At 49.0% G+C, this 24,709-nt stretch overlaps 2 protein-coding genes, 1 long non-coding RNA gene and 2 other non-coding genes across 6 annotated transcripts; 4 read left to right on the top strand and 1 right to left on the bottom strand.

Moving 5' to 3' along the window:
• Nucleotides 1-1,235: 1,235 nt before the first annotated feature.
• Nucleotides 1,236-9,730, bottom strand: LOC134564352 (uncharacterized). Its single transcript, XR_010083528.1, has 4 exons — nt 9,610-9,730; nt 7,737-7,919; nt 6,972-7,390; nt 1,236-3,469 (listed from the first exon to the last, which is right to left on the bottom strand). It is a non-coding gene; the product is annotated as an uncharacterized LOC134564352 (long non-coding RNA).
• Nucleotides 9,731-9,756: 26 nt separating this feature from the next.
• On the top strand, nt 9,757-14,117 carry RPL17 (ribosomal protein L17). Its single transcript, XM_063423157.1, has 7 exons — nt 9,757-9,821; nt 10,164-10,216; nt 10,308-10,348; nt 11,544-11,678; nt 12,370-12,468; nt 13,349-13,540; nt 14,028-14,117. Exons 2-7 carry the CDS (start codon nt 10,177-10,179, stop codon nt 14,073-14,075), a joined length of 555 nt encoding a protein of 184 aa, XP_063279227.1. The 5' UTR covers nt 9,757-9,821; nt 10,164-10,176; the 3' UTR covers nt 14,076-14,117.
• Nucleotides 10,019-10,086, top strand: LOC134564834 (small nucleolar RNA SNORD58). The gene has a single exon (XR_010083671.1). It is a non-coding gene; the product is annotated as a small nucleolar RNA SNORD58 (small nucleolar RNA).
• On the top strand, nt 13,610-13,679 carry LOC134564833 (small nucleolar RNA SNORD58). Its single transcript, XR_010083670.1, has one exon. It is a non-coding gene; the product is annotated as a small nucleolar RNA SNORD58 (small nucleolar RNA).
• A 1,035-nt stretch (nt 14,118-15,152) lies between the features above and the next one.
• CZH18orf32 (chromosome Z C18orf32 homolog) lies at nt 15,153-19,873 on the top strand. 2 transcript variants are annotated; one of them, XM_063423211.1, is made up of 4 exons: nt 15,153-15,223; nt 15,880-15,957; nt 18,214-18,477; nt 19,040-19,873. In XM_063423211.1, exons 3-4 carry the CDS (start codon nt 18,223-18,225, stop codon nt 19,112-19,114), a joined length of 330 nt encoding a protein of 109 aa, XP_063279281.1. In that variant the 5' UTR covers nt 15,153-15,223; nt 15,880-15,957; nt 18,214-18,222; the 3' UTR covers nt 19,115-19,873. The 2 variants fall into 2 exon arrangements, with proteins under 2 accessions (XP_063279281.1, XP_063279282.1); XM_063423212.1 differs by having other exon boundaries at nt 15,154-15,223; nt 18,214-18,429.
• The last annotated feature ends 4,836 nt before the right edge of the window (nt 19,874-24,709 follow it).

The raw sequence follows: 24,709 nt of genomic DNA, 5'->3' as shown, positions 1-24,709 counted from the left end.
TGTGTGTTTTCTCTCTTCCTAAACTTTCACGCAAAATTCACAGTATTCCACCCAAGCTGGATGAATGCTGAGCGTGTCTGGGCTTGAACATGGACTTGGAGCCAAGGCCATTGGCAGTGCAGAGGGGTTGTGGGTGGCCAGAGGGATATTTCCTTCTGCTCCCTTTTGAGGTCCTGTTTTGGTGGGATTGGAGAAGCATCTCACAGGTTTGTGATTACTTGATCCTGCAGCTGGGGAACAGTGAGGGCTCAAGAGAGCTTCTGCTTTAAGTCTCCTGCACCCAGCAAATTAAAAATACTAAAACAGGAAGAGTGTGGGACTGCTAGGGTCCAGAGAGGAGTTGGTAGGGCAGCTATTTGATTCAGGGATTGCTTTAGAGTGCATATCCTTATCCAAATGCTTTTTCTCCAGATCTGCAGGGCTGTTTGGCCCAAGTGTGGAGTGGATGTGGTGGTACCACCAGTGAGTGGTGGTACCCAACGCTGCAGCTGGGCTGCACTGCCAGCACAGACTGTAAGAACTAGCACAGTAGGCAGTGGCCCTCCTGCCCACTGAGATGGGTCTGTTGGACTGGGCAGAGCTCTGGCTTTGGGATTAATTCTGGTAATTAGCAGGCAAAAAGTCTTGGAGTTTGGCATTCTGGCAGAATAATGAGTAAGCTGACATCTTCTTTTCTGAAAACTCTCCAGACTAATGCCCAAGCCAGTTGTCTGGAGGCAGGTTGGAAAGGCCTTGGAGCAACATCATCTAGTGGAAGGTGTCCCTGCTCATGGCAGGGGCTTTGGAAACAGATGGATCTTACTTACACTCAAACCCATTCTATTATTCTGTTAATAATTTTCAGCACTCCTAAATCCACTTTAAATCTACCTCAGGCTTTCAAAACTGATCCTGTAAATCTGGATGGTCACCAAACCCATGGAACTCTGAGCATGTCATTCCACTTCCACTGTCTACTGGAAAGAAAACGAGTTTTTTATTAAAACCAATTAATTCATTGCTTGCTTTAGCAAAGCCCTGTAAAAACATAGGGTAGTTCTCACCATTATTGTTAATTTCTACCCAAGCTTTATGGTTGCAGATCTAGGGTAATTGTTTTTTCCTGGGTGGCTGTTGTGTGAGCTCACACAAGTTCTTCATCTATTTCTGGTCCTGATTGCTGATTCAGCTGGTGTTTAGCAGACCCTGTGGCAGTATTTCACTGTGATTCACACACTGAAGAGCAACCGTATTTTAAACCACAAACACAGACTTTACGCACTAGCTTTTGTGTGAAGAAAAAGGGTGACAAACAGCTTGAGGACAGGAATAAGCTGCACAAGATGTGGCTGTGTATCACCAAGGTCAGTGTCATTTGCTCTCCAGAACCTTGTTCTTCCCTTACCCTCCCCTTTGAACCATTTGTCTTCTCCAATCCATGCAGAGAGTAGAGATGGGATCTGCCTGAGATAGGGGAAAGCCTCAAGTCACCCTTGGAAATACAGAGAGTCTCCTGCTTTTCTCAGAAATTGGCTTTATACACCAACAGTATTACTAATTTCAGTCTTTACCACGTTGCACATTTTACTTTGACAGCTCATCGGTTATCCCATCCCTGAATCCATTCTTATTACTCAATGTCTCAATGAAAAGGACACCTACCACATCTGTTTGCAGTCTGCAATGGGATGATGGGATGCTGGTCCTCAGCAGGCGCTGCTTCACCTTCTGGCCATTTATTACTAACTGCCTAACTTCTCCCATTTATCGTGTTTATTGCATGTGTGAAGCTTATTAGGAAGAGTCAAAGGCTTTGTAATTAATTAGCAAGAGTTTGAAGCATTTCTTAGTGCCTTGAACTTCTGTTCCTCTCTGTAATGTACAGATGCTGCTGACATTCATCCCAGGACCTCCAAGTCCAAGACGAGACAGGCAGAAGGATTGCAGTGAGGGCAGGGGAAAAACAAAAGGGCTTTTCCTGTACAGGTGAGGTACACCCTGGGCTGCACCACCAGCAGGGTGACAGGCAGGTCAGGGTGGGGCATTCCCCTGTGCCAGGTGAGACCCCACCTGCAGAGCTGCTCCAGCCCTGCCTCCAGCAGCACAAGGACGTGGAGCTGCTGCAGCCAGGGCAGAGGAGGGCACGGAGCTGCTGCCAGGGCTGGAGCCCCTCTGCTCTGCAGCCAGCCTGGCACACCTGGGGCTCTGCCCTGCACAAGAGAAGGCTCCAGGGAGAGCTGCCAGCCCTGCCAGGGCCTCCAGGGGCTCCAGGAGAGCTGCACAGGCACTGGGGACAAGGCCTGCAGGGACAGGACACCGAGAATGGCTTTAAACTTAAAGAGGGGAGGTTCAGATTGAGTATTAGGAAGAAGGTATTTATTGCAAGAGTGGGCAGGCCCTGGCACAGGGTGCCCAGAGCAGCTGTGGCTGCCCCTGCATCCCTGGCAGTGCCCAAGGTCAGGCTGGAGCAACTTGATCTAGTGGAAGGCGACCCTGCCCATGGCAAGGGGGGTAAAATGAGAGGATTTTTAAGGTCCATTCCAACCCAAATCATTCTAGGATCCCATTCTATGATATAATTTACAGAGCAAGGGCAGCATCTTCTAAGCAGAGGCCTCTGGGCAGGTAGGACTGCAGGGGAGCAGTAGCAGCTCTCGTTCCCAGTCTGGAATACGGGTGCAGCACCCATCCCACTGCTCAGCTCCCTGAAGGGAACTCTCCTTGAGCAACTCCTCGTGCCTCCCCCTCCGCGCCCGTGCAGGACGCAGGTTTAGCACCTGGTGAGTCACAGAACAGAGGGGTGGGGGCAGCTGGGGGTGTGCTGCCTCGGGGCCCCGCCACAGCCCTGCCCGGCGGTCCCCATCCATCATATGACCTTCGCAAGGACCGCATGTGACCGGCCGGGAAGGACCGGGCGGAGCGCAGGGGCTGGAGAGGGGGAGGGCGGCACGGCTAGAGAGGATTAATGAATTGGCCCGATTGGGAAAGCTTTGAAAGAGGGGACTTGTATCAGAGCTGTTGCAACAGCAAGGAGGGAAATAGCTGGATGAGTGGAAGACAGGCATGGAGCGAGCTAGGGGGGATGGATGACCTCAGAGGTGACATTTGGAATTAAAGCAGTTTGCGTCTGGTGGAGAGGAACACACTGCAATCGTCACAGCTGGAGGGATCAGAAACTTAGGAAGAATCTCTGACCATACGAATAGCAAGGAATGACCGCGAAAGCCATGCACTGAGATGAAAAATTAAGATACTGCAAAGATTGCTCTGGCCATGAAGTTTAGATGTTCAGGGCTGTTGCTTCTTGCTGAGCTGTGAACAGAAAGCTGTCTGCTGGCTGAAACTTTGGCACAGGTTGTGTTAATACGCATCATCCACGCTCACCCCCCAGCTCTGAGCAGAGCTCTGCAAAGCCAGGTCCTGTCTGTGAGGATGCTCCTGTCCCAGGTCCCTGCACGCTTTGTCTGCCAGCAGGGAGGTGGAGAAGCCCCTGGAAGAGAAAAGGGAGTTTGTTTGTGGTTTATCAGCTGATCCAGAGGAGCCCTTGAGCAGGGTAGCTGCAAAAACAGCCGCCAGAGTTATAGAATCATGGAATCATGTAAGGGTGGAAAATATCTCTAAGGTGATTGAGTCCAACTGCCAACCCAGCACAGCCACATTTATAATCACAACTGTAACAAAGGAGAGGAGGAGGATTCTTTGATCCATTTTGTTTAGGAGATGCAGTGCAACAAAGGGAGTTTGAGGCTCTGTTTCACAGCACAGGGCACACTCAACTTTAGAAATGTTGACAGGATTCACAGATCAAGAGAAGCTGAGGCTGGGAAGGGCCAGTGGAGGCTTCCCAGAGCAACCCCCCTGCAGCTCAAGGCAGAGTCAGCCAGAGCTGGTTGCCCTGGATATTGTCTCTGGCCCACCTGCTTCAGGGTTCAACCATTTTCTTTTGTTTAAACACAATTCCCCATGGCTCAATTTGTGACTAAATTGTGGGCAATATCCCCGATTCCAGGGATAATTTAGGTTTCATTAATCAAAAGCACATTTAAAGCAGTGCCTCTTGGTTATGAGTTAGACAGGTTAGGGCACACACAACCCCAGGATTTAATTTATCCCAGAAAGTGTTTGTGACTAGGCACTTACACGGTGCCTTCACTCCCTCATCACAGAGATGGTCCATGCCTGGCCATTACAGCGAGGAACGAGCAGTCATAGACCTCCAATCTGCGTAAATGGCTTTGCTGTCAAAAACTGCACTGAATAAACACAAACTCCAGCTACAAGGTTATTTAATCACACAGGAGGTTTGTTTTACCAGTGATTCCCTCCTAGCTGGGTGTGTAGGGGGTGGATGAACCCGAGCTCTGGACAACGTGCCAAAGAAGCTGAGTATTAAGACAACATCACCAATTGCTGGGGTTTGTTTTCTCCTTTTTGTTTTGACTATGATCGTGGCAGGCAGGTCACCAGCAGTGTGCAGAAGGTGCTGTGGCTGCTGCGTCACGCCTCAGCAGCGGCGATGGCGGGGACAGATACTCGGCTCTCCTGACGCTGAGCTCCCCTGCTCTTTCCTCACCCTTGCTCTGGGTACACACACACAAACAACAAGAATTATTTAAATAGGATGTGCAGGTACTGTCGCCTTGTAAAGAACTGTCTGTGTTTCAGGAGAGCTCACAGGGAATCAAAAGTGTTTTGGTTGTTCATGTTTTAGATGGTACACTTAGGATGAGTTATATATGTACATGTATGGGCAGATATACACACATAAATATATGCATATAAATAACTAGTATGCTTAAGTAAGGATATCCTGGCTCCCGATGGAAGCATCTCTTCTTGAAAGTCACAGGGTGGAATGTGTAACATAACTGAGCTCTCCAAATGACCAAGACAGAATTACTGATGCAGAGCAAATCTCTGATGAAGGTTAGTCCATCTTTTGGAGGCACATTTGCCCCTTTTCCATGGAGTGACAGGACACAGGGAACAGCTTCCCACTGCCAGAGAGCAGGGATATAATGGATATTGAGAAGGAATTCTTCCCCGTGAGGGTGGGCAGGCCCTGGCACAGGGTGCCCAGAGCAGCTGTAGCTGCCCCTGCATCCCTGGCAGTGCCCAAGGCCAGGCTGGACAGGGCTGGGAGCAGTCTGGGACAGTGTGAGGTGTCCCTGCCATGGCAGGGGGTGGAACTGGATGAGCCTTCCAGCCTTGGAAAGCTCACAGAATTACAGAATCAAAGAAAATCACAGAATTCCATGATTCTGTGACTCTATGATCTTGCTCCTGTGACTCACTGCCTGGGTCAGTAGATTTTAAGATGCTTGTGGAGAGCCCTTCAGCTGGAGAACTTGCCTACCATGTGTCCCAGTGCCGCTGTTTTGCTGACTGTGGAAGGAAAAGGCAAACAGTTGTACTGGCACCTCAAAGTGAGGTGAGTTGTGGGGGTGAGTTGTGCCTCTGGAGGAGCCATGCATCTGGAACAAGGAGGGCAGGAGACTGCTGTAGCCTGGTCAGGAGAGAGGGTTTCATACAAAGAAGGTACAGGCAGCTGTCTGATAGTTGGAAAGCCTCAGTTGTTTGCAGCATTCAAGCTGGTTTCAATTTAAAATGTCTTTGTCTTCAAGCTTTTCTGCTTAAACATTAGGACAAGGAACCATTTGTGTGCAATTTCATGAATGACAGTTTAATATCCCCACATAACCCTTGGACTCCAAAAGCTGGGTCTCTAAGAGAAATGCCAAGATATCTACAAAAAGATTTGAGGAATTGGCTTCCATTCTTGTGCAAAGAACAGGTCAGGCCCTCTCCTGTAGCAGAGCAGATAGAGGGTGTGTTTCAGTGAGCCGGAGTTAATCTTGGTCAGTCAGCCCCAGAGTTTCTGTGTGTCACAGGGGGTTTAGCACAGCCCCTCTGTTAGAAGTGACTGTCCCAAGCCACCACGTGTGTGCTTGAGCTGAGTGTCAGGCTGGAAGGTGAGCAGGAAGGTCTCCTGGCTGGAAATGAACTCCATGTGGTTTTAGAGCTGCCACAAAGACAGAACCCCGGACAGTGAAAATGTAACTCCAGCCAGTCTGGGAGCTCCCCTGTCCCCCTGGTCAGCAGGGATGAGGACTGTCAGGGACATTGGCTCATTGTCACATTTGGCTCCCAGTAGCACTGATAAGGCTGCTTGTTTACTTACAGCTAAAGACACAAAAGGACTTATGTGAGGCAACACTCCTGCACCAGAACACTCCCCACTGCCCACTGGGCCTCTCCACAGCAGGACAAGGGGTGCAGCCCCACTCCAGCCCCAGGAGCACAGCCAGAGGAGAGAATCATAGGAGCAGTGGATGGTTTGGGTTGGAAGGGACTCGAAAGTTTCACCCCCTGCCATGGGCAGGGACACCTTCCACTGTCCCAGGCTGCTCCCAGCCCTGTCCAGCCTGGCCTTGGGCACTGCCAGAGATGCAGGGGCAGCCACAGCTGCTCTGGGCACCCTGTGCCAGGGCCTGCCCACCCTCCCAGCCAGCAATTCCTGCCCAATCTCCCTGCCCTTTGGGTGGGGGAAGCCATTCCCCCTTGTCCTGTCCTTCCAGCCTGTGCCCCAATCTCTCTCCAGCTCTCCTGGAGCCCCTTTAGACGGCTCTGCCAGGAGTCTTCTCTTGTGCAGGTGAACACCCCCAGCTCTCCCAGCCTGGCTCTAGAGCAGAGGAGCTGGCAGAAACCTCTGCTGCCACTGTAACCAACCCTTCACAGGAGGATGTTCTCAGCAGGGGCTCCCAGAGCACAAAGCTCTGCTCAGGTCCAGGCACAGCTGGGTGTTTGCTGTCCGTACTTGCAGGGACAGCAACATCTCCGTGGGTGTGCACAGCACAGGCACTGGGCTGGGGATGGGCAGGGATGGCAGCAGCGGAGTCTGAGGTGAAGTCCTCTAGATTTGAGGTGCCAGTGCAATGAGCAGGCAGCTCCTTCCAACACAGGAGTTTTCAACAATACAGTTTTAGACTTACCTGCCTGAATTTTCTGCTTGGGATCCAAAAGCTCTCTTGGGGTCAGCTCACACAACCTCAGTATCCCAGGCAGGTGGTGCGGTGGGGGAATAGCACGGTGAAATCCCAACCAGGGCACAAGCTCAGCTGCCTCAGCCCTGACCCCAGCACCAGGTATGTGCTAGGCTGCCCATGAGAGCTCTTCAGCTCCGAACAAAGCTGAAAACATGCATCTCAGGGAAGGGGCACGGCCCTGAGGCTGCCAGAGCTCCAGGAGTGTTCAGACAATGCTCCCAGGGATGCACAGGGTGGGATTGTTGGGGTGCCTGTGTAGCTGGACTCCGTGACCCTGGTGAGCCTTTTCCAGCTCAGGATATTCTGTGATTCTGTGCTAACCTTCCACCACTGCAACCCTCAGCAGCTGAGCAAAGCAGTTCCACCTGCAGGGAGAAAGGAAATGTATTTATTTTGGGTTTGATTGATGAACACAGGTGATAATCCCCATCATGTGTCAAGTACTTGTGTTTCACACCTCTCCCCCAGCTTTCCTTGAACGTCTCCTTGCCTTTGTGCTCTGCTGCCAAGAAGCAGCTGTGTGTAAAGGTGCTTCCCATGGAAACTCCGGGTTCCTGGCCCAGGAGAAAACAGAGGAAGGTGCAGAGGGAAGGGCAGGAAGGATGAAGAAGAGTTGCATTCAGGTTCGGAGAGGGGATTCCCACAGTATGGAGACAAAGGCTCTGGAAATGTCTGAGGACCTCAGGTTTAGCCAGTTTTAATTTATTGTACCTGGAAAATTAGTGCTATATACTGTTCCCCACAGAAGCTGTGGCTGCCTCTGCTTCCCTGGCAGTGCCCAAGGCCAGGCTGGATGGAGCTTGGAGCAGCCTGGGACAGTGGAAGGTGTCCCTGCCCATGGCAGGGAGTGGAATGAGATGATCTTTAGGGCTCCTTCCAAACCAGTCTGTGATTCTGTGATAAAGAGAAGAAATAATATTTGTCCACATCCCAGCATATTTCAGTCTTTGAGAACTGTGCTTGAAAGTTGCCTGGAGACTTTGCAGAGAGCTTCACCAAAACCAAGGAAAAGACACACTTTAAGGCAGGTAAAGGGAGAGCTGCAGTAGCAACTAGAGGTCCTACGGTTTTTAACCACATAAATATTTGTGATAGCTCAAATATTTTCCTTTTCCCATCTCGGTGAAATCCTAGCTGCGGATCTTTGGGGCTTTTTAGCCCTGCACAAGAGATCCAAAAACAACCCCCTGTTCATAGCATTTACACGGGCAGCAAGCTCTTCCTCTGCTTATTTCCAAACTCAGAGTTAAACCCAGACTCTCATGCTGGGGAGGTGCCTGCACAACAGATTACTGCCCCCTCAGGAATATGTCTCTTCGTTTTTTGCCCCATTCTGTCAATTTTTCTCAAGGAGACTTTTGCTGCACCATTTTCAGGAAATATTTTGCTTTTATTGAGCTGCTTCCCCAGCAGTTCTGGTCGCAAATGCTGCCTCAAATGGGAAAGAAAAGTCTTTTATTTTGACGAGTCAGCCTGTGATTATTTTGAAATGGTGCAGTAAATACCAGTTGAGGTTTATAAATATGAATTCGAACGAGTCGCTTCGTTCTGGTGTCCTGGACAGCTCTGTGAGCCATGTGCTGCTCTATTCCCGTCCTCAGCTGCCATCTAATGGTGAACACGGTGGTGGCTGCTGGGATGAGAGTTAGACCCGATTATCTTAAAGGTCTTTTCCAAACATAACAGTTCTGTGCTCTCAGGTAGGGGTCGGGTTCTGCTCCCTGAGAACAAGAGACAGGATAAGAGGAAACGCCCTCAGGGTATGCCAGGGGAGGTTCAGGTTGGACATCAGGAGGAATTCCCTCAGGGAAAGGACTTGGAAGGCGCTGCCCAGGCAGGTGTTAGAGCCTCCATTCCTGGAGGTGTCCAAGGAACACCTGGACATGGCAGTGGGTGCTCTGGGCTGGTGACAATGTGGGATCAGGCACAGCTTGGACTCGCTGATCTCGAAGTCTTGTCCAACCTGAATGACCCCGACTGAGTGAATCACAGAACCACAGAATATCCTGAGCGGGAAATACTCACAAGGACCACTGAGTCCAGCTTCTCAACAACCCCACCCTGTGCATCCCTGCCCAAACTCTCCTGGAGCTGTGGCAGCCTCGGGCTGTGCCCATTCCCTGGGGAGCCTGGGCAGTGCCAGCACCTCTGGGGGAAGAGCCTTTCCTGAAATCCCACCAGAAACTCCCTGGCACAGCTCCAGCTGCTCCCTGGGTGCTGTCCCTGTCACCAGAGAGAAGAGATCAATGCCTGACGTTCCTCTTCCCTCACGAGGAGGTTTTAACTACAACGAATCTCCCCTTCCTCCAGCTGAACAGTCCAAGTGCCGCCCGCTGTCGCTCACACAGTTCCCCTCAAGGCCCTTCACCATTTCCGTAGGCCATCCTTTTGGCGCTAACAGCTTAATATCTTTCTTGTATTGCAGTGACCAACACTGCTCACAGCGTTCAAGGTGAGGCCACCTCGATGGGGGCAATCCCCTCCCTTGGGCGGCTGGTGGTTCTGTGCCAAATGCACGCTGATTTCCTCACTACAACCATCTGCCCTACGCGCTGAGGGTGAATACCGCGGTGTCTTTGCTCACAGTAGTGTGAACAGCGCGGTTTCTTTCCTCACAGCACGCTTTATTCCCAGCGAGGGAACCGCTCCGCGCACACTCCGCCCTCACGGAAAGGCGCCGCCGCCATCTTGGGGGCGGAGCGGTGGCGGGGCCGGCCCCGCCCGAGATCTCGCGAGACGCGCGCGCGCTGGCGGCGCGCCCCGCCCTTCCCCTTCCTCTGCGGCCGCCGCCCCGAGGTGAGGAGCCATGGCGGGCCCGCTCCGCGCCATCCGCCGACATCCACCCCCTTACCGCCCCATCCCCGCCCGCACCGGCGTCCCGGACAGCGGGATCGCTGCGGCATGCCCCTCGCCCGCGGTATTCCCCGGGATGGCGCGCGGGAGGGCGGGCGCGGATGCGGGGAAGAGGCAGGCAGGCCTGAGAAAAATCATGGCTGCGATGATGACTTTCTTAGGACACCTTTGGATGTAACTGTGAAAAGAACACTAATTCCTGAGCAGCTGCGGCGGTAAGGGGAGCAGTCCAGGTCCTGCGTGCCAGTGTTGAAAGTGTAATGTGTTTTAATTGGTGTTTTTCAGCTGAGCTCTCAAGATGGTGCGCTACTCCCTGGATCCGGAGAACCCCACGAAATGTGAGTTGCTGTTTTAGGAGAGTTCGTGTGGGATTTCACGGAAGCCAGTGAGGTTTGGATTCTAAAACTTGGTCTTTTTTCTCTCTTGTAGCATGCAAGTCACGGGGATCTAACCTGCGTGTGCACTTTAAGGTGAGGAGCGTGTGATGAGTAGGAATTGCCAATTCACTTGTTGTTTTATTTGGATTTTTTTTTAGCTTTTGTTGTTATTTTTAAAAGAAGCCCAGACGGGCTAGGAATAAAAGAGATTGTGAGGATAATCTCCTTCCACTCTCTTCTCTGGACAGGGAGTGAGCTCAGCCTGGCCCTGGCCACTGCCAGGGATGCAGGGGCAGCCCCAGCTGCTCTGGGCACCCTGTGCCAGGGCCTGCCCACCCTCCCAGGCAGCAATTCCTTCCCAATATCCCAGCTAACTCCTCTTTTTGAGGAATTGTCTTTCACTCTTTAGTCGTTAAAAGAATGCTGCTTGTAATGGTCTCCATTCACAAAAAGTACGAGTCCGGATTCTAAAATTGTCCCTGTCTGGTTCAGGTAACAAACCAGAGCAGCAAAATGGAGTGAATTTGTATAACTTCTCCTGCTGTCGTTTGTTGTGTGGTGTTTGGCAGAAGGACTTCAATTCCTCTGGAAAAGGCTTAGGTACAGAAAAGAATTCAGAAGTGTTATTTAGTCACAAAACCAGAACTTAGCAGACCATTTCCTGCTTAGTGTAATACAAAGTTTTCACTTTGGTTCACTCTTTTAATTACGAACAGGTAGGATTATAGTTTGAGCTGGCTTGCACAATTAGTAAATGCTGTTTAGAAGACAAATCTTCTATCCTTCATTTTTATTTCTAAGCTCTTTCTTTTATAATTCCTTTAGGGAAAATAACATTGTTAACAATCATCCCAGTGTTTCTTCGTAAGTTCCTGTAAGGTGCTATATTTGACTATATTTGAGTTATATTGCTGTATTGCTGTATTTGAGTTTTAGTAAGAATTTACCCACCTTTGCTTTTTTAGATGAGTGGCCAAAGAGGAAGTATGGAAAGTATAAGTACTTTAAAGACAGTTTTATTAAGAGTTACAAATTTTCTTGTGGGATTTAGCCAGTAGGTTAAAAAGTATAAAAAAGGGCTTGAGCCACAAATTTAGTGGTGGAAGTCATACCAAAGGTTAGAAAAGTGGGTGAAAAGAAAGTGTTAATTACTTTTAATTCTTTGACGTGGCTCTTTCTTGGTGCTTCCTTGGTGGCCCAAAGAGCTGCCTGCGGGGAGGACAGGGATGTTTGTGCAGGTGCTGTCTCTGGGAGAGGTTTGATGAGAGGGTGTTTTCTTTGTTGGCAGAACACCCGAGAGACGGCGCAGGCCATCAAGGGCATGCACATCCGCAAGGCCACCAAGTACCTGAAGGATGTCACCCTCAAGAAGCAGTGTGTCCCCTTCCGGCGCTACAACGGCGGCGTGGGCAGGTGCGCCCAGGTGAGCCCCAGGAGCTGTTGTGGTTGTGGGCTGTCAGTGCTGGGGGTAAACTTGCATTAAAGCACAGAATCACGGGTGCTGTGGGTTGGAAGGGACCCCAGAGCAGGGACACCTTCCAGCAGACCAGGCTGCTCAACAGGGAGAGAAGAGAGGCTGTTAACTCCAGGACATGCATCTGCTTGGAGCATCTGCACCTAGCTGGCAGCATCAAGTCGAGGGATTAAATTTTGTTGGGACTGGTGCACAGCAAAATACAATAGATTATAAGCCGTTGTAGTTCATAAAATATGGGGTCCTCAGCACAGGAAGGACATCGATCTGTTGGAGCCAGGGCAGAGGAGGGCACGGAGCTGCTGCCAGGGCTGGAGCCCCTCTGCTCTGCAGCCAGCCTGGCACACCTGGGGCTCTGCCCTGCACAAGAGAAGGCTCCAGGGAGAGCTGCCAGCCCTGCCAGGGCCTCCAGGGGCTCCAGGAGAGCTGCACAGGCACTGGGGACAAGGCCTGCAGGGACAGCACCCAGGGAATGGCTGCCAGGGAATGCCAGAGGGCAGCGCCAGCAGTGAATGAACTTGAGGGTCTCCTCCAGCCCAGAGCATTCTGTGATAATGGCAAGTTAAAGGTGTATAAAAGGTGACTTAAATGGAGTTGTACCAGACCAAAAGCAGGACTGACTGTTGCTGTCCTGTTGCAGGCCAAGCAGTGGGGCTGGACACAGGGCCGCTGGCCCAAGAAGAGCGCAGAGTTCTTGCTGCACATGCTGAAGAATGCAGAGAGCAACGCTGAGCTCAAGGTGGGTGTTAGTGAGCACAAAGTGCTGCTGTCCCCTGGCCTGGGTGTCACTGACCTGCACAGCTACTTGCCACCTGTTTAACTGAATTGTATGGAGGGTTTGGTGTGGCTCCTTGTTTAAAGCAGGCTATGTATGTGCTTCAAATCAAAACATCAGCAACAATTTTCTACAGGGAAAAAACTAAATGAGTTTTTTTCCCACAAAAGGGCTGTTCAGATCTCTCTGAATCTGCCAAACTGAAGTCTGCAGACTCTTGGACAGTGTCTGTCTTTGTTATAGTGCTTAATCTGGTGGTTTTGTTTGCTGTGTTGGAGTAATTAGTGACACCTTTGAGTAAGCATAGACAGAGAGCCATCAGCACAATTTTAAATTATTTCTGATGTGCGAGGGGTGGTGGTTGTGATTTTAAATGGTGCTTGCTTTGTTAAGTCCTCACCTCCACAGAGTCACAGAATCACAGAATAATGAGGTTGGAAGAGACCTCTAAGATCATCAAGTCCAACCTATGCCTTAACACCTCAACTAGACTATAGCACTAAGTGCCATGTCCAGTCTTTTTTTAAACACATCCAGAGATGGTGACTCCACCACCTCCCTGGGAAGACAATTCCAGTGTTTTATTATTCTTTCAGTGAAAATTTTTTTCCTAATATCTAACCTATACCTTCCCTGACATAGCTTGAGACTGTGTCCCAGTGTCCATGACACTGCCAAGCTTGTCTGTGTCAGTGGTGAATCCTTGGAAAACCCTCAGTGCCACGACACCAAGCCTGGCTGTCCCATTGACCAGCTGTGGTGTCTGGGGTGATTTTGCTCCCCAGTTTTGCTGCATTGTGCATTATTTAAAGGTGAGAGAGGTGACAGGAGCTGTTCCCTGCAGGGTCTGGATGTGGACTCCCTGGTGATCGAGCACATCCAGGTGAACAAGGCGCCCAAGATGCGCCGGCGCACGTACCGGGCCCACGGCAGGATCAACCCCTACATGAGCTCCCCGTGCCACATCGAGATGATCCTCACCGAGAAGGAGCAGATCGTGCCCAAGCCAGAGGAGGAAGTTGCCCAGAAGAAAAAGGTACCAGGAGTTGTGTGCTGTGTTACTGTAACGCTGTTTGGACAGCCGAGGGTCTGGCAGAGAGAGGGGTTGCTGTGATGACTATCTTAGGACACCTTTGGAATGCCCGTGAAAAAAACCCAAGTTCTTTCTGAGCAACCCCGATCTTTAATTTTCAACACAATTATTGAGCACATGAGAGTGCTGAGAACAATTTTTTAATTGCACAGAGGGTTTGTTATTTTCTCCCTCAAAGCAGCTACAGCATTCCCAGGCTCTGTGAGTGAGCCCTGGGTGGGTGTAATAAAATAAGTTTAATTTAGAGCCTGCAAGCAGTGTAGTGATTGTAGGGATTCCTGTTCGTGTGCAGCTGTGATGAATGTATAATTTGTGAGGGAATTCCTAACAGTTCTCAGCACTCCTGAAAGATAACTTTGAGTTGTTTTGGTTCAGGATGTTTTGGGAAATCTTATTTCACCATTTTCTTCTTTCTTTCTTTGTTTCCCAGATCTCTCAGAAGAAGCTGAAGAAGCAAAAGCTTATGGCTCGGGAGTAAATCTGCATGGGCAGATGTACATAAATAAAATTTTAAAGTTTGGATTGGTTGTGTTTGCTCTGCAACAAGTTCTGACCTGGGGCAGGGCATTGCTGTGGGACAGGGGCAGTGAATATCACAGAGCCACGGAGAGGTTTGGCTGGGAGGGGATTTTTAAAGACATCCAGGGCCACCTTCCACTGTCCCAGGCTGCTCCAGCCCTGTCCAGCCTGGCCTTGGGCACTGCCAGGGATGCAGGGGCAGCCCCAGCTGCTCTGGGCACCCTGTGCCAGGGCCTGCCCACCCTCCCAGACAGCAATTCCTGCCCAATACCGGACCCTCAAGCCGGGCTGCTGGAGCCGTCCCAGACCCGGGATAACCGGGAATGCCGTCCCTGTCCCCGCGGGGCCATCCCAGACCCGGGATAACCGGGAATGCCGTCCCTGTGCCCGCGGGGCCGTCCCAGACCCGGGATAACCGGGAATGCCGTCCCTGTCCCCGCGGGGCCATCCCAGACCCGGGATAACCGGGAATGCCGTCCCTGTCCCCGCGGGGCCATCCCAGACCCGGGATAACCGGGAATGCCGTCCCTGTGCCCGCGGGGCCGTCCCAGACCCGGGATAACCGGGAATGCCGTCCCTGTCCCCGCGGGGCCATCCCAGACCCGGGATAACCGGGAATGCCGTCCCTGTCCCCGCGGGGCCATCCCAGACCCGGGATAGCCGGGAATGCCGTCCCTGTCCCCGGGGCCATCCGGGATAACCGGGAATGCCGTCCCTGTCCCCGCGGGGCCATCCCAGACCCGGGATAGCCGGGAATGCCGTCCCTGTCCCCGGGGCCATCCGGGATAACCGGGAATGCCGTCCCTGTCCCCGCGGGGCCATCCCAGACCCGGGATAACCGGGAATGCCGTCCCTGTCCCCGGGGCCATCCCAGACCCGGGATAACCGGGAATGCCGTCCCTGTCCCCGGGGCCATCCCAGACCCGGGATAACCGGGAATGCCGTCCCTGTCCCCGCGGGGCCATCCCAGACCCGGGATAACCGGGAATGCCGTCCCTGTCCCCGCGGAGGGGGCGGTGCCTGGCGCGTCACGTGGTGCGCGCTGCCGCCTGCCATTGGCCGGAAGCGCCGCCCCGGAAGCGCGGGGCCGTTCCGGTGCGGGCGCAGGTGAGTGCGGAGCGCTGGGAGCGGGGAATGGCCCCTTCCCCACATCCCACCCGCCCTGCCCCTCGCATCCCACCCGCCCTGCCGCTCACATCCCACCCGCCCTGCCCCTCGCATCCCACCCGCCCTGCCCCTCGCATCCCACCCGCCCTGCCGCTCACATCCCACCCGCCCTGCCCCCCGCATCCCACCCGCCCTGCCCCTCGCATCCCACCCGCCCTGCCCCTCGCATCCCACCCACCCTGCCCCTCACATCCCACCCACCCTGCCCCTCGCATCCCACCCACCCTGCCCCTCACATCCCACCCACCCTGCCCCTCGCATCCCACCCGCCCTGCCGCTCACATCCCACCCGCCCTGCCCCGAGCGTGCCCCGGGGCTGCCGGGCTGCACCGGCCCCAACCGCCCTCGGACAGCGGAGCGGCAACGCCTGACATTAGCCAGCCGCCTTAGGCTGGCTCGTTTCTTATGAAAATCGCGGAAAACCCGGCGGTTCTGCGCCTGTAGCGTTCTCGGGCGCTGGGGACAAGGCCGTGCCGTGCCGAGGTTTGCGGGTCGGTGCCGTGGGGCCCCGGGGGCACAGCGGATTCCTGCCGGGGGCAGTCCGGCCGCCCCCGCTCGCCCTCCTTCCCTTCCTTGTGCTTTTCTCCCCTAACCAGGTACCGGAGCAGCAGCGAGGGGATCCAGCAGGACGGTGTTTCACCCCGATCCCGGGATCGCCGCTGAGGCAGGAGCAGGTACGGGTGGGTGATTTTGGGTCAGGGGTCTTGAGACGAGGCGGCTGCGGAGGCAGCACAGCAGGGGCTGGCTGTGAGAGGGGGACGGAGGGACAGCTCCCAGGGAATGCCAGAGGGCAGCGCCAGCTGGGAGATTGGGCAGCAATTGCTGGCTGTGAGGGTGGGCAGGCCCTGGCACAGGGTGCCCAGAGCAGCTGGGGCTGCCCCTGCATCCCTGGCAGTGCCCAGGGCCAGGCTGGACAGGGCTGGGAGCAGCCTGGCACAGTGCAAGGTGTCCCTGCACATGGGAGGAAACAGTTTTGAAGCTCTCTTCCTAGCCAGATAATTCCATAATTCAGTAATGATTCTGCAGCTTGAGGTGTTCCCTCCAGCTACTTTCTTCAGCTGCTGGATGAATCCACATTTTCCTGGAAATTCAATATTTAGGAAGTTCTGGCGGAGACAGTATCTCAAATATTTTTTTAAAATAAGTTTAAGGGATTAACTCATTTGCGTTGTCTCAATATAAGATTCCTCTCAGACTTCAGGGAGTAGATTTAAACTGTATTTGAAGCAGCCAGACCACAACCTGGAAGTAGTCAGCTAGAAACTGATACTCTGTTTTTCCACGGGACTAAAAATCCTCAGGATACCTTAAAACAAACAAAAAAACCCCACCTGGTCCCTAGTGATATATGCACATCTGCTTCTTCATTCTCCATTGTGGAAAGCTTTGGGTTGCTTCTTGCTGTGAGAATTGAGATGTCATCAGCCTAGAGAGGGGGGCTGTGAAGGACAAAGTTGTGTGGCAGCAGAGTATGTGTAATATTTTGTTTGTCAGCACTGGCAGGGACAGGTCTAACCCTACTCAACTCCTTCCTCTCCCAGCTCGCCCTCTCTGCCTCCTTGCTTTGCTTTTCTGCTTTGCTTTTCTGCTTTGCTTTTCTGCTTCGCTTTTCTGCTTTGCTTTTCTTTTAGCACAGACACCAAGGTGCAAATTTTGAAAACCTGTGAGGTTTGGGAGAGGGCATGGCTCATTTTCTAATAGTTAATTGCATGGAGTTGCTGTGGGATCAAGTGAGGGCAGGAGGAAGAAAGTAACCCATATTCTAATTCTCTCAAACCCTGACTGGATTTTTTTCCCCTTTCCCACTGTCCTGCCCTTCGGTGGTAGCAACCCATTGGATGGATTGGCCTCCTGCTGTCTAATTATTCTCCTTAAATAAAAACGGATTGAGCAAAACAAAACCTTTGGACTCTCAGTGTAGCAGAAACTGGGCTAATATTGCCAGCTTGCTGCTCAAACTGTTTTTGTGTGTTTTAACCAAAATTCCTTATTCCCTGATTTTCTTTTTCTCAGTTGAATCTGCACGGCTGATGAATTAATAGCAAATTGGTGTGGGGTTTTTTTTGTTAAAACGGCAAGAATGTCCCTTTGTTGGAGGCTTCATAACACTGGAACACACAGCATTTTTGAAACTCCAGCAGCTAATTTACAATTACAGAACAATCTACACTTAAACACCAAACATGTTTTTTATTTACTGTGTGTAATAAACGCCAATCACTCGCTTTGGGGATTTTTGGAAATTTAATAAAAATAAAAATGGTTATATAAAAAAATAGTAATACAAATACAATAATAAAGGTTAAACAATTTAGAGTAGGACAATTTATGAGACAGTAAGAGCAAAGAGTACAGCCCGTGCTGGGTCCCCTCTCCCTAGACAAAAGTCAGCAGGAGAAGGACCCCGTTATAGTAGAATTCTCCTCTTAAGAGGAGTCACTTCATGATTATGCATATTTTATTTAAAACAAAACAAGTTATCTGGTCCTTGTCAAGAATCCTCTGCTAATCCCCCCAGGCACCTTTGAGTCTGGATTCAATGTGAAGTGGTGGTCTCTGTTGATCAGGAGGACATAAATCTCCCTTTCTCTGGAAAATTTAGGGGTTTCTGTAATTGTTATCTCTGTGCGAAGAATTTCCTGGTTATCTTCTCTTTCTCTTGAGCTAAAAAGAATATCTCACACACATAGTTTTTATTTTTGATTACTACAGCTTAATGTTAATTACAAAACTACATTCACTATACTATTCAAAAGTTAATACAGCATAACTTTTCAACCTAGCATAATACATATAGTAAATATCTGCGTAGAGCCATATAATATGCATTTCTCACACGGTGTAAATACTGTTTCCTCGGTTTGCTGTGTACAAACACCACCACCCTGAGCTGCTTTTTTTCCCCCCCTTTTTTTTTCCTGTGCCAGCAGGAGGGAGCCATGGTGTGCATTCCCTGCATCGTGATCCCTGTCCTGCTGTGGGTCTACAAGAAGTTCATGGAGCCCTACATCTACCCCGTGGTCGCGCCCTTGGTCAAGCGCTTCTGGCCCGGGAGGGCTGTGCAGGGGCCGGCAGGCAGCTCCGGGGACCTGCAGGCACCCGCAGCCGCCAGGACAGGCCAGCAGGATGGACCCGGAGGCCACAAAGTAAGAGAAATTCACCCAGCTGAGCCACCCAGTGGCGGCTCAGGGAAGGTGGGTACTTGGGCTTGCTCACAGGAATTTTGGCGGCTGTTTCCTTAGAAACAGCAATTACCGCTGATGCGCCAGCTAGAAACAGTTGCTGGTCTTGGAGGAGTTGTGCCCCTATCCTGAAACACCTTAATTAATTATTTGGGTTTTTTTCTAAAGAACTGGCTGTTCTTTTCAGAGAAAAAAAAAAAAAGAGGAAAATATTTGGTAAATCACAACACGTGTACGAAGCAGAAATTAAAAGCAGCCCCTCTCTTCAGCCAGCTCTGCCACTCATAACAGAGGAGGATGCTTAGTGCATATAAATTATGTTTTTATTACTTGTTGTCTATCACAACACAAGGACTTGTAAGTGTTGCTGCTGCCCTCATTCCTGCCTTCCCCCTGAGGCAGTAATTATTTGTAAATCTACACAGACACCACCACTTTCGGTTCTTGCCCTGTATCTCTTCATAGTTCTTTACTGGCCTTGCTTCTAAAAGCCATTTTTGTCACCAGCTGTTCCTGTTTTAGGCGTGAAGTTGTAATTTGACATCTCATTAATGACACTATTTTTTATTTGCAGTCTGAAAGCAATGGCATTGCAAATGGAAGTGCTGCAACAAGATCCACAGCAGTTTGTGACAAGAAAACAGCTTAAAGAAGTTTATTCCTAAGGATTTTATTCCTTTGTGTCCAGTATGAACTGCTGATATTCCTCTCACTTTGAGACTTTTTTCTTTGCACATTTTAGCGGAATAAAAAATTTTATTGCTAGCAGAAGAGAGTCTCTTTTGCCACTAAAATGGCAGCTGGCTCATTTGTTTATTTAAAATATTTGAAAGCTGAAGTTGCTGTATTTTTCTCGCTGGAACTGCTTTGCATCTACCATCCGTTTGGTGTGATTAGAGTTTAGGTTAAATAACTTAAGAATAAATCTGTCTGTGGAAGGTAAATGTATCTTAGCATCTTGATGTCACTAAGTGCTAGTGCAGTACTTGAGGCTTTCACCTTAAAGGCTTTGTCTGTTCCTTGGTGAAGAACTGTGGACTGCATTGTGACAACAAAAGCTCATCATTTATCTGTGAAGAATTTTAATTTCTCATGTCAAATCTATGGATGAGCTAAAGGAGTTATGCTACATACAAAATTTACTTAGCTTGCTAAAAGCAGAAAGTCTTGATGTGATACTTTCCTTAATTATTTTCCTTGAAATGTTATTCCCTTTTTTTTTTCTTTTCCTGAAGAGGAGCAGCAGAAGCATGATGCAAGAGAATGTTGCTTTATGTTCTGTTGTGGTGATTTAAAATGGTGCAGTTCTGGCTTTAAAAAAAAAGCAAACCCAACTTCCCACTAAAACCTCTTTTAACATGCTTGTGGAATTTTCATTATAATAAACTAGGATTTTACTTAAAAATAAGTTGCTCAATGCAATTATTACACAGAATCACAGAATTCTTAGTGTTCAGAGCAATAAACCCTTCAAGTGGTGACAAAATCTTTTAAAACCTAGAGACAGGCAGAAGGGGGTCCTAGAATAACTGAGTTCATGATAAAGTGAACTGGGCCAGCTTTGCCACCTCCTGAGAAGATGGATTCTCCTGCTGACTTGCATCCCAGCTGTGAAGGGTTTTAAGTGTCCCTGTGCTTGGTAAGGAATAAAAGTGGTAATTCCTGCTTTTTCCTGTCTGCCAGACCAGAGAGCTCTTTAAAAGATTCAATATGAAACCATTCTAGCAGTTTTAGATTGTTCTTTATGATCTAATTTTCCTAAAATCCTCCCTCAGGCAGGCCTAAAAATGCACCTTTGCATACAGGCAGTCCCAGAACTGTCAGTGTGGTCCAGTCTTGTGACTGTGATTTCTCTCACTGGTTAATTAATTGCTGCAGTGTCTAATTTTGCCCAGTGCCCCTGGTGAGGTGCCTCGTTTCCTGCCAGTGCCTGGTTTGGTCAGCCCTGGTGTGATTGATCTGCATCGTTCACAGATGTGGCCACAGCCATGGCCTGGCAGTGAGCTCAGGCACAGACACCGCTGTGTGAGACATTGATTAATGCTGTTTGCTCTTAATGAGCGACCTGAGTTTGGAACTGCTGTCCAATCAGCTCTTTACCTCGTCTTTGGAACATGACCCCCCATCAGATCAGTGTCTCACAGCTTCCTCTTAGATCAGTGAATCCCAGGATCATTTAGGCTGGAAAAGATCACAGAGTCCAACCTGTGCCCAATCCCCACCGTGTCACCAGCCTGGAGCTCTGAGTGCCAGATCCAGTCCTTCCCTGGACACCTCCAGGGATGGGGAATACAAACCTCCCTGTGCAGTTCCAATTCCTGAGCACCCTTTCCATGGGGAAATTCCTCCTCGTGTCCAACCTGAGCCTCCCCTGTCCCAGCCTGAGGCCGTTCCCTCTCCTCCTGTCCCTGTTCCCAGAGCCCCCCCGGCTGTCCCCTCCTGTCAGGAGCTGTGCAGAGCCACAAGGTCCCCCCTGAGCCTCCTTTTCTCCAGGCTGAGCCCCTTCCCAGCTCCCTCAGCCTCTCCTGGGGCTCCAGACCCTTCCCAGCTCCATTCCAGCCCCTCGGTGTCCTTGTTCTCATGAAGGGCCCAAAACTGGACACAGGATTGGACATGCCTCAGTCGTGTCCAGTCCAAGCTGCAGCTCTGCAGCTAAACAAGAACACGTGTTCTGACTTTCTGAGCATTGCTGAACAGATTGTCCTCTCCACGCTGTTTTAATATGCTGGGCATGTCATAAACAGGCCATGGTTTTAGAGTATATCCACCTCTACACAGCTGTGAACACAACAAAAAGTAGAGCAAGAGCTTTACTGGGGCTCCTTTAATCTGTAAACGTATTCAGTCAATTTACAAAATCTGCATAATTATTTTTTAAAAGTTGTTTAGGATATTGTTACAGAGAAAATGCATTGAATAAGACAGAAAATAAAGTGTATGGTGAATTAGACTGCAGGCTGCACCAGGCTTCCAGGTGTGTGCCAGCACTGCATTTAAACACCAGGCCTTCTGAAAAAACTGCAAAAATGAACAGGCAGATAATGCAAGTAAGATTACACATTTATGGTATCTGCAATGGTGTTTCACTGCTTTTATTACCTCCAGTTAAACCCTAAAGTGAGCAACCTACATCATAAAACTTTCTGTATCAGGGACTTCACTGGAAGTCCTGTCAGGAGATTCGTGTTACACCTCTTCTGCCCCTATTCTTTTTCAAGGAGAGGTCAACAATCTTCTGGTGTTGTGAACAGTTAAATAAAAATCAAGTGAAAGCAAAGTCTGGGCTGGAGTGCATGAGATCATCTGCTGGGATGCAAAGGGGTGCACAAAGCCTTTCAGAAAAATAAGCAGGCAGAAATAAAGAAAACCCTCATGTGAGGGAATAATATTGATCAAGTGAGTTGAATTTAACTGAGAAAATTCCCATGTGCTTGTTACTCGCTAAAAACAGGATTTACAAAAGGTTTAGGCACCTGATGGTGGCACATGGACATCTACCAGAATTTCCTAGACCAAGAAGCAGCTTCATTTACACAGAAGACTTCAAGACAATTTCAGAGTTGGCATCTTTAAGGGACCAAAGTACTGCAAATCTATTCCTAAGTTCTTCAGCATTAAACCTGTCTGGCTTCATTTAAATACTATTGAGGAAAAATCAGTAAATCAATATTTGAAAAAACATCACTCAAATCAACTAATTTCAAGTATTTTATCTCAATGGGAAGGTCTTCATGGGATGTGGTACCTACTGTGTGTTGGTTTGCACAAGTTGCTGGATGCCAAGCAGTTAATTAAAAAATGCAAGTATAGGCCAAAAATTCTTAAATAAAAATAAATTAATTTCCTGTGATTATTTTGATGGGCCTGATCCTGAAAGGAAAGGAAATTCTGGTGTGTCAAACTGCACATGATCAGCTGCTATGAGTGTCTAAACTGAAAATAAAGTTTCTGATCTAATGACAGTAACACATTACGCTATTATTACCCAGATGTAGCAATCGTATCTCAGATGAATTCTGGGAGCTGTTGGACATTCAGAGTCATTCCTTCATGATTTCTGTACCATGGAGAATAGTACTGCTGAAAGGACAGTGGCTTCACAGGTTGTAGGTAAAGAAAATGAACAGAAATTTAATTTTCATTTAGGTTAACTACACTGTCCCTCAGTGAGGAATAATTCTGTTTCACTAAACTGCCTATGACCTGAAAGAAGGGATTATCTTCTTTGTGCATTTTTCTGATTGTCAGAGCATGCCTGCTGAACCAAATCATATTTTGGTTGTGACAGACTGCCATTATTCCTGTTTCCAGTGAACCTGGCTGCAGTAATTTAATTAAAAAGGTCTAGAAGGCCATGTTTGCCACGGTGATTCTTTTGCTTTAGAAAAGCTTTTAGATAGCAGTGCTGCATCTTTCTTTCCCTGTTGTTTTAGAATCATAGAATTGTTTGGGTTGGAAGGGGCCTTAAGTCTCATCCTGTCACACCCTCTGCCATGGGCAGGGACACCTTCCACTCTCCCTGCCCTGCCCAACCTGGCCTCGGAATTGTGAAAAACAAGGTTCACTTGGTAAAATTTAAAAGTTTAATAAGAAAAATACAAATAGACAATCAGGAAACAATAAGAACAAAAGTATTCTTTTACAGGTGCCTGGGTACCCTCACATGGGATTCACCCTGCAGGTACACTGCTTAACAAGAGTCATCCCTTAAAAAACCTGTGTGTTGAATATCAGTACATTAGATACATGAGTCAACATTCCTTTCAAATCTTAGGTGTTTTTGTTTATTCTCAACTGCCCCCTTTCTCCCTTCCATCTCTAAATCTGGCCTCCTCATGGCTCCATACTGTCACCCAGGTCATGCCATAAATCTTTCCTCAGAGCCTTTTCAGAGTTGTTGCTGCTATCTCTTATCAAGCTAGGATACTGTGAAAAATTTTCTTTGGTTATCTTCTCTATTTCTCAAGCTAATTACAAAAGCATCTTTACATAATATAGCTTCTATTTTACTATTATGCTATAACCTAAAAACTACATTTACCATATTACTGACAGAAACTATATGAATACAGCATAACTTCCCAACATAACACATGGCATATTGACATTATTATCTGTGAAAAGCCAAACATGTAATATGCATTTATAACAGTGTGAAATACAAAGTTGTGTTTTGCGTCAGGTAAATAAATAGAATCTGTGTAACTGTAATTGTAGACCACAGCCATGGGACAATTATAAAGATGAGTTCTAATAAACAACTGAGGAAAGCACGAAAGGAGATTTTTGAACAAACATTGCTTGCAATTACCTATTATAAGTCTTAAGCTATTCTGTAATAAGTGTCTTTGAATTATAACCTTAGAAACTTGCTTTGTATTAAAGAATTTTAAACTGTAGTTTTGGAATGTAAAAAGGCTTTCTCACAGACTGGTAAAAAGAAAACCATCCTGGATATGGAAGAGAAGACTCAGCTCGCTGATTTATGGTTCCTGAAAAAGGAAAACTGAACATCACTATCAAAGTGAAATCAATGGAAAATAGAAGCTGGACCCCACCACCTGGGATACATATCCTGGATGTACATCCTGGATTATTGAAATCTAAGAAGGACTACAATAGGTATTGAATAATGATGTTAAAAATTGGAAATGGAAACTGCTGAGAAAAGCTTATGAATATGTATGAATATAGCAAATAAAATCCCAGCAAGTCCAGCAATGGGTGTGCAGTCGGAAGGGAAACCCTACCACTGCACCCAGCACTGCCTTTGCTCACACTTTACCAGGCTAATTAATTAATTATTAAATTGAATTGCTGCTTGATATATTGGCCGTGTCAAGCGTCTCATTTCAAACAACAGGATGACAGTGATACATAAATTAGCGTGCTGTGAATAGATGTGTTCATACAGCCAGCAATGCCTGTCTTTGGCATGGGGATTGCTCAATGAAACCTTTTTTTTTGGCACACTGTTTCATGGCCATGCTGCTGACCACACACCACGGCCGCAGCCCTTCCACTCCGTGCTGTGTGAGGGCAAGGCCGAGCCCCACGCCTGCACTGCTGCTGTGAGGTGTGTAATAAATGTAGGGAGTTAATTCGTGTGTCTTGGGGATAATAACATGATAAAATCATGGTTTGGTAAAGTATACAATAAATTGTACCTTAAATTCCAGCCAGCCATGGAATTAGAGTTCCTAGGCGGCTCCACCCAGTAACTTTGTTCAGGGGGACACAATGA

Source organism: Prinia subflava, chromosome Z (genome assembly GCF_021018805.1).
Source record: "Prinia subflava isolate CZ2003 ecotype Zambia chromosome Z, Cam_Psub_1.2, whole genome shotgun sequence".
NCBI lineage: Eukaryota > Metazoa > Chordata > Aves > Passeriformes > Cisticolidae > Prinia > Prinia subflava.
Note: the sequence above shows the minus strand (reverse complement) of the source record. Positions and strands in the feature narration are given on the sequence as shown.

What these genes read in the sequence shown, in the direction of transcription:
- CZH18orf32 (XM_063423211.1), top strand. Translation starts at nt 18,223, where the DNA reads ATGGTGTGCATTCCCTGCATCGTGATCCCTGTCCTGCTGTGGGTCTAC. An exon ending in CCAGTGGCGGCTCAGGGAAG is followed by an intron (nt 18,478 to 19,039) that starts GTGGGTACTTGG and finishes TTTTATTTGCAG; the next exon opens with TCTGAAAGCAATGGCATTGC.
- RPL17 (XM_063423157.1), top strand. Translation starts at nt 10,177, where the DNA reads ATGGTGCGCTACTCCCTGGATCCGGAGAACCCCACGAAAT. An exon ending in GCGTGGGCAGGTGCGCCCAG is followed by an intron (nt 11,679 to 12,369) that starts GTGAGCCCCAGG and finishes GTCCTGTTGCAG; the next exon opens with GCCAAGCAGTGGGGCTGGAC. An exon ending in AAGTTGCCCAGAAGAAAAAG is followed by an intron (nt 13,541 to 14,027) that starts GTACCAGGAGTT and finishes TTTGTTTCCCAG; the next exon opens with ATCTCTCAGAAGAAGCTGAA.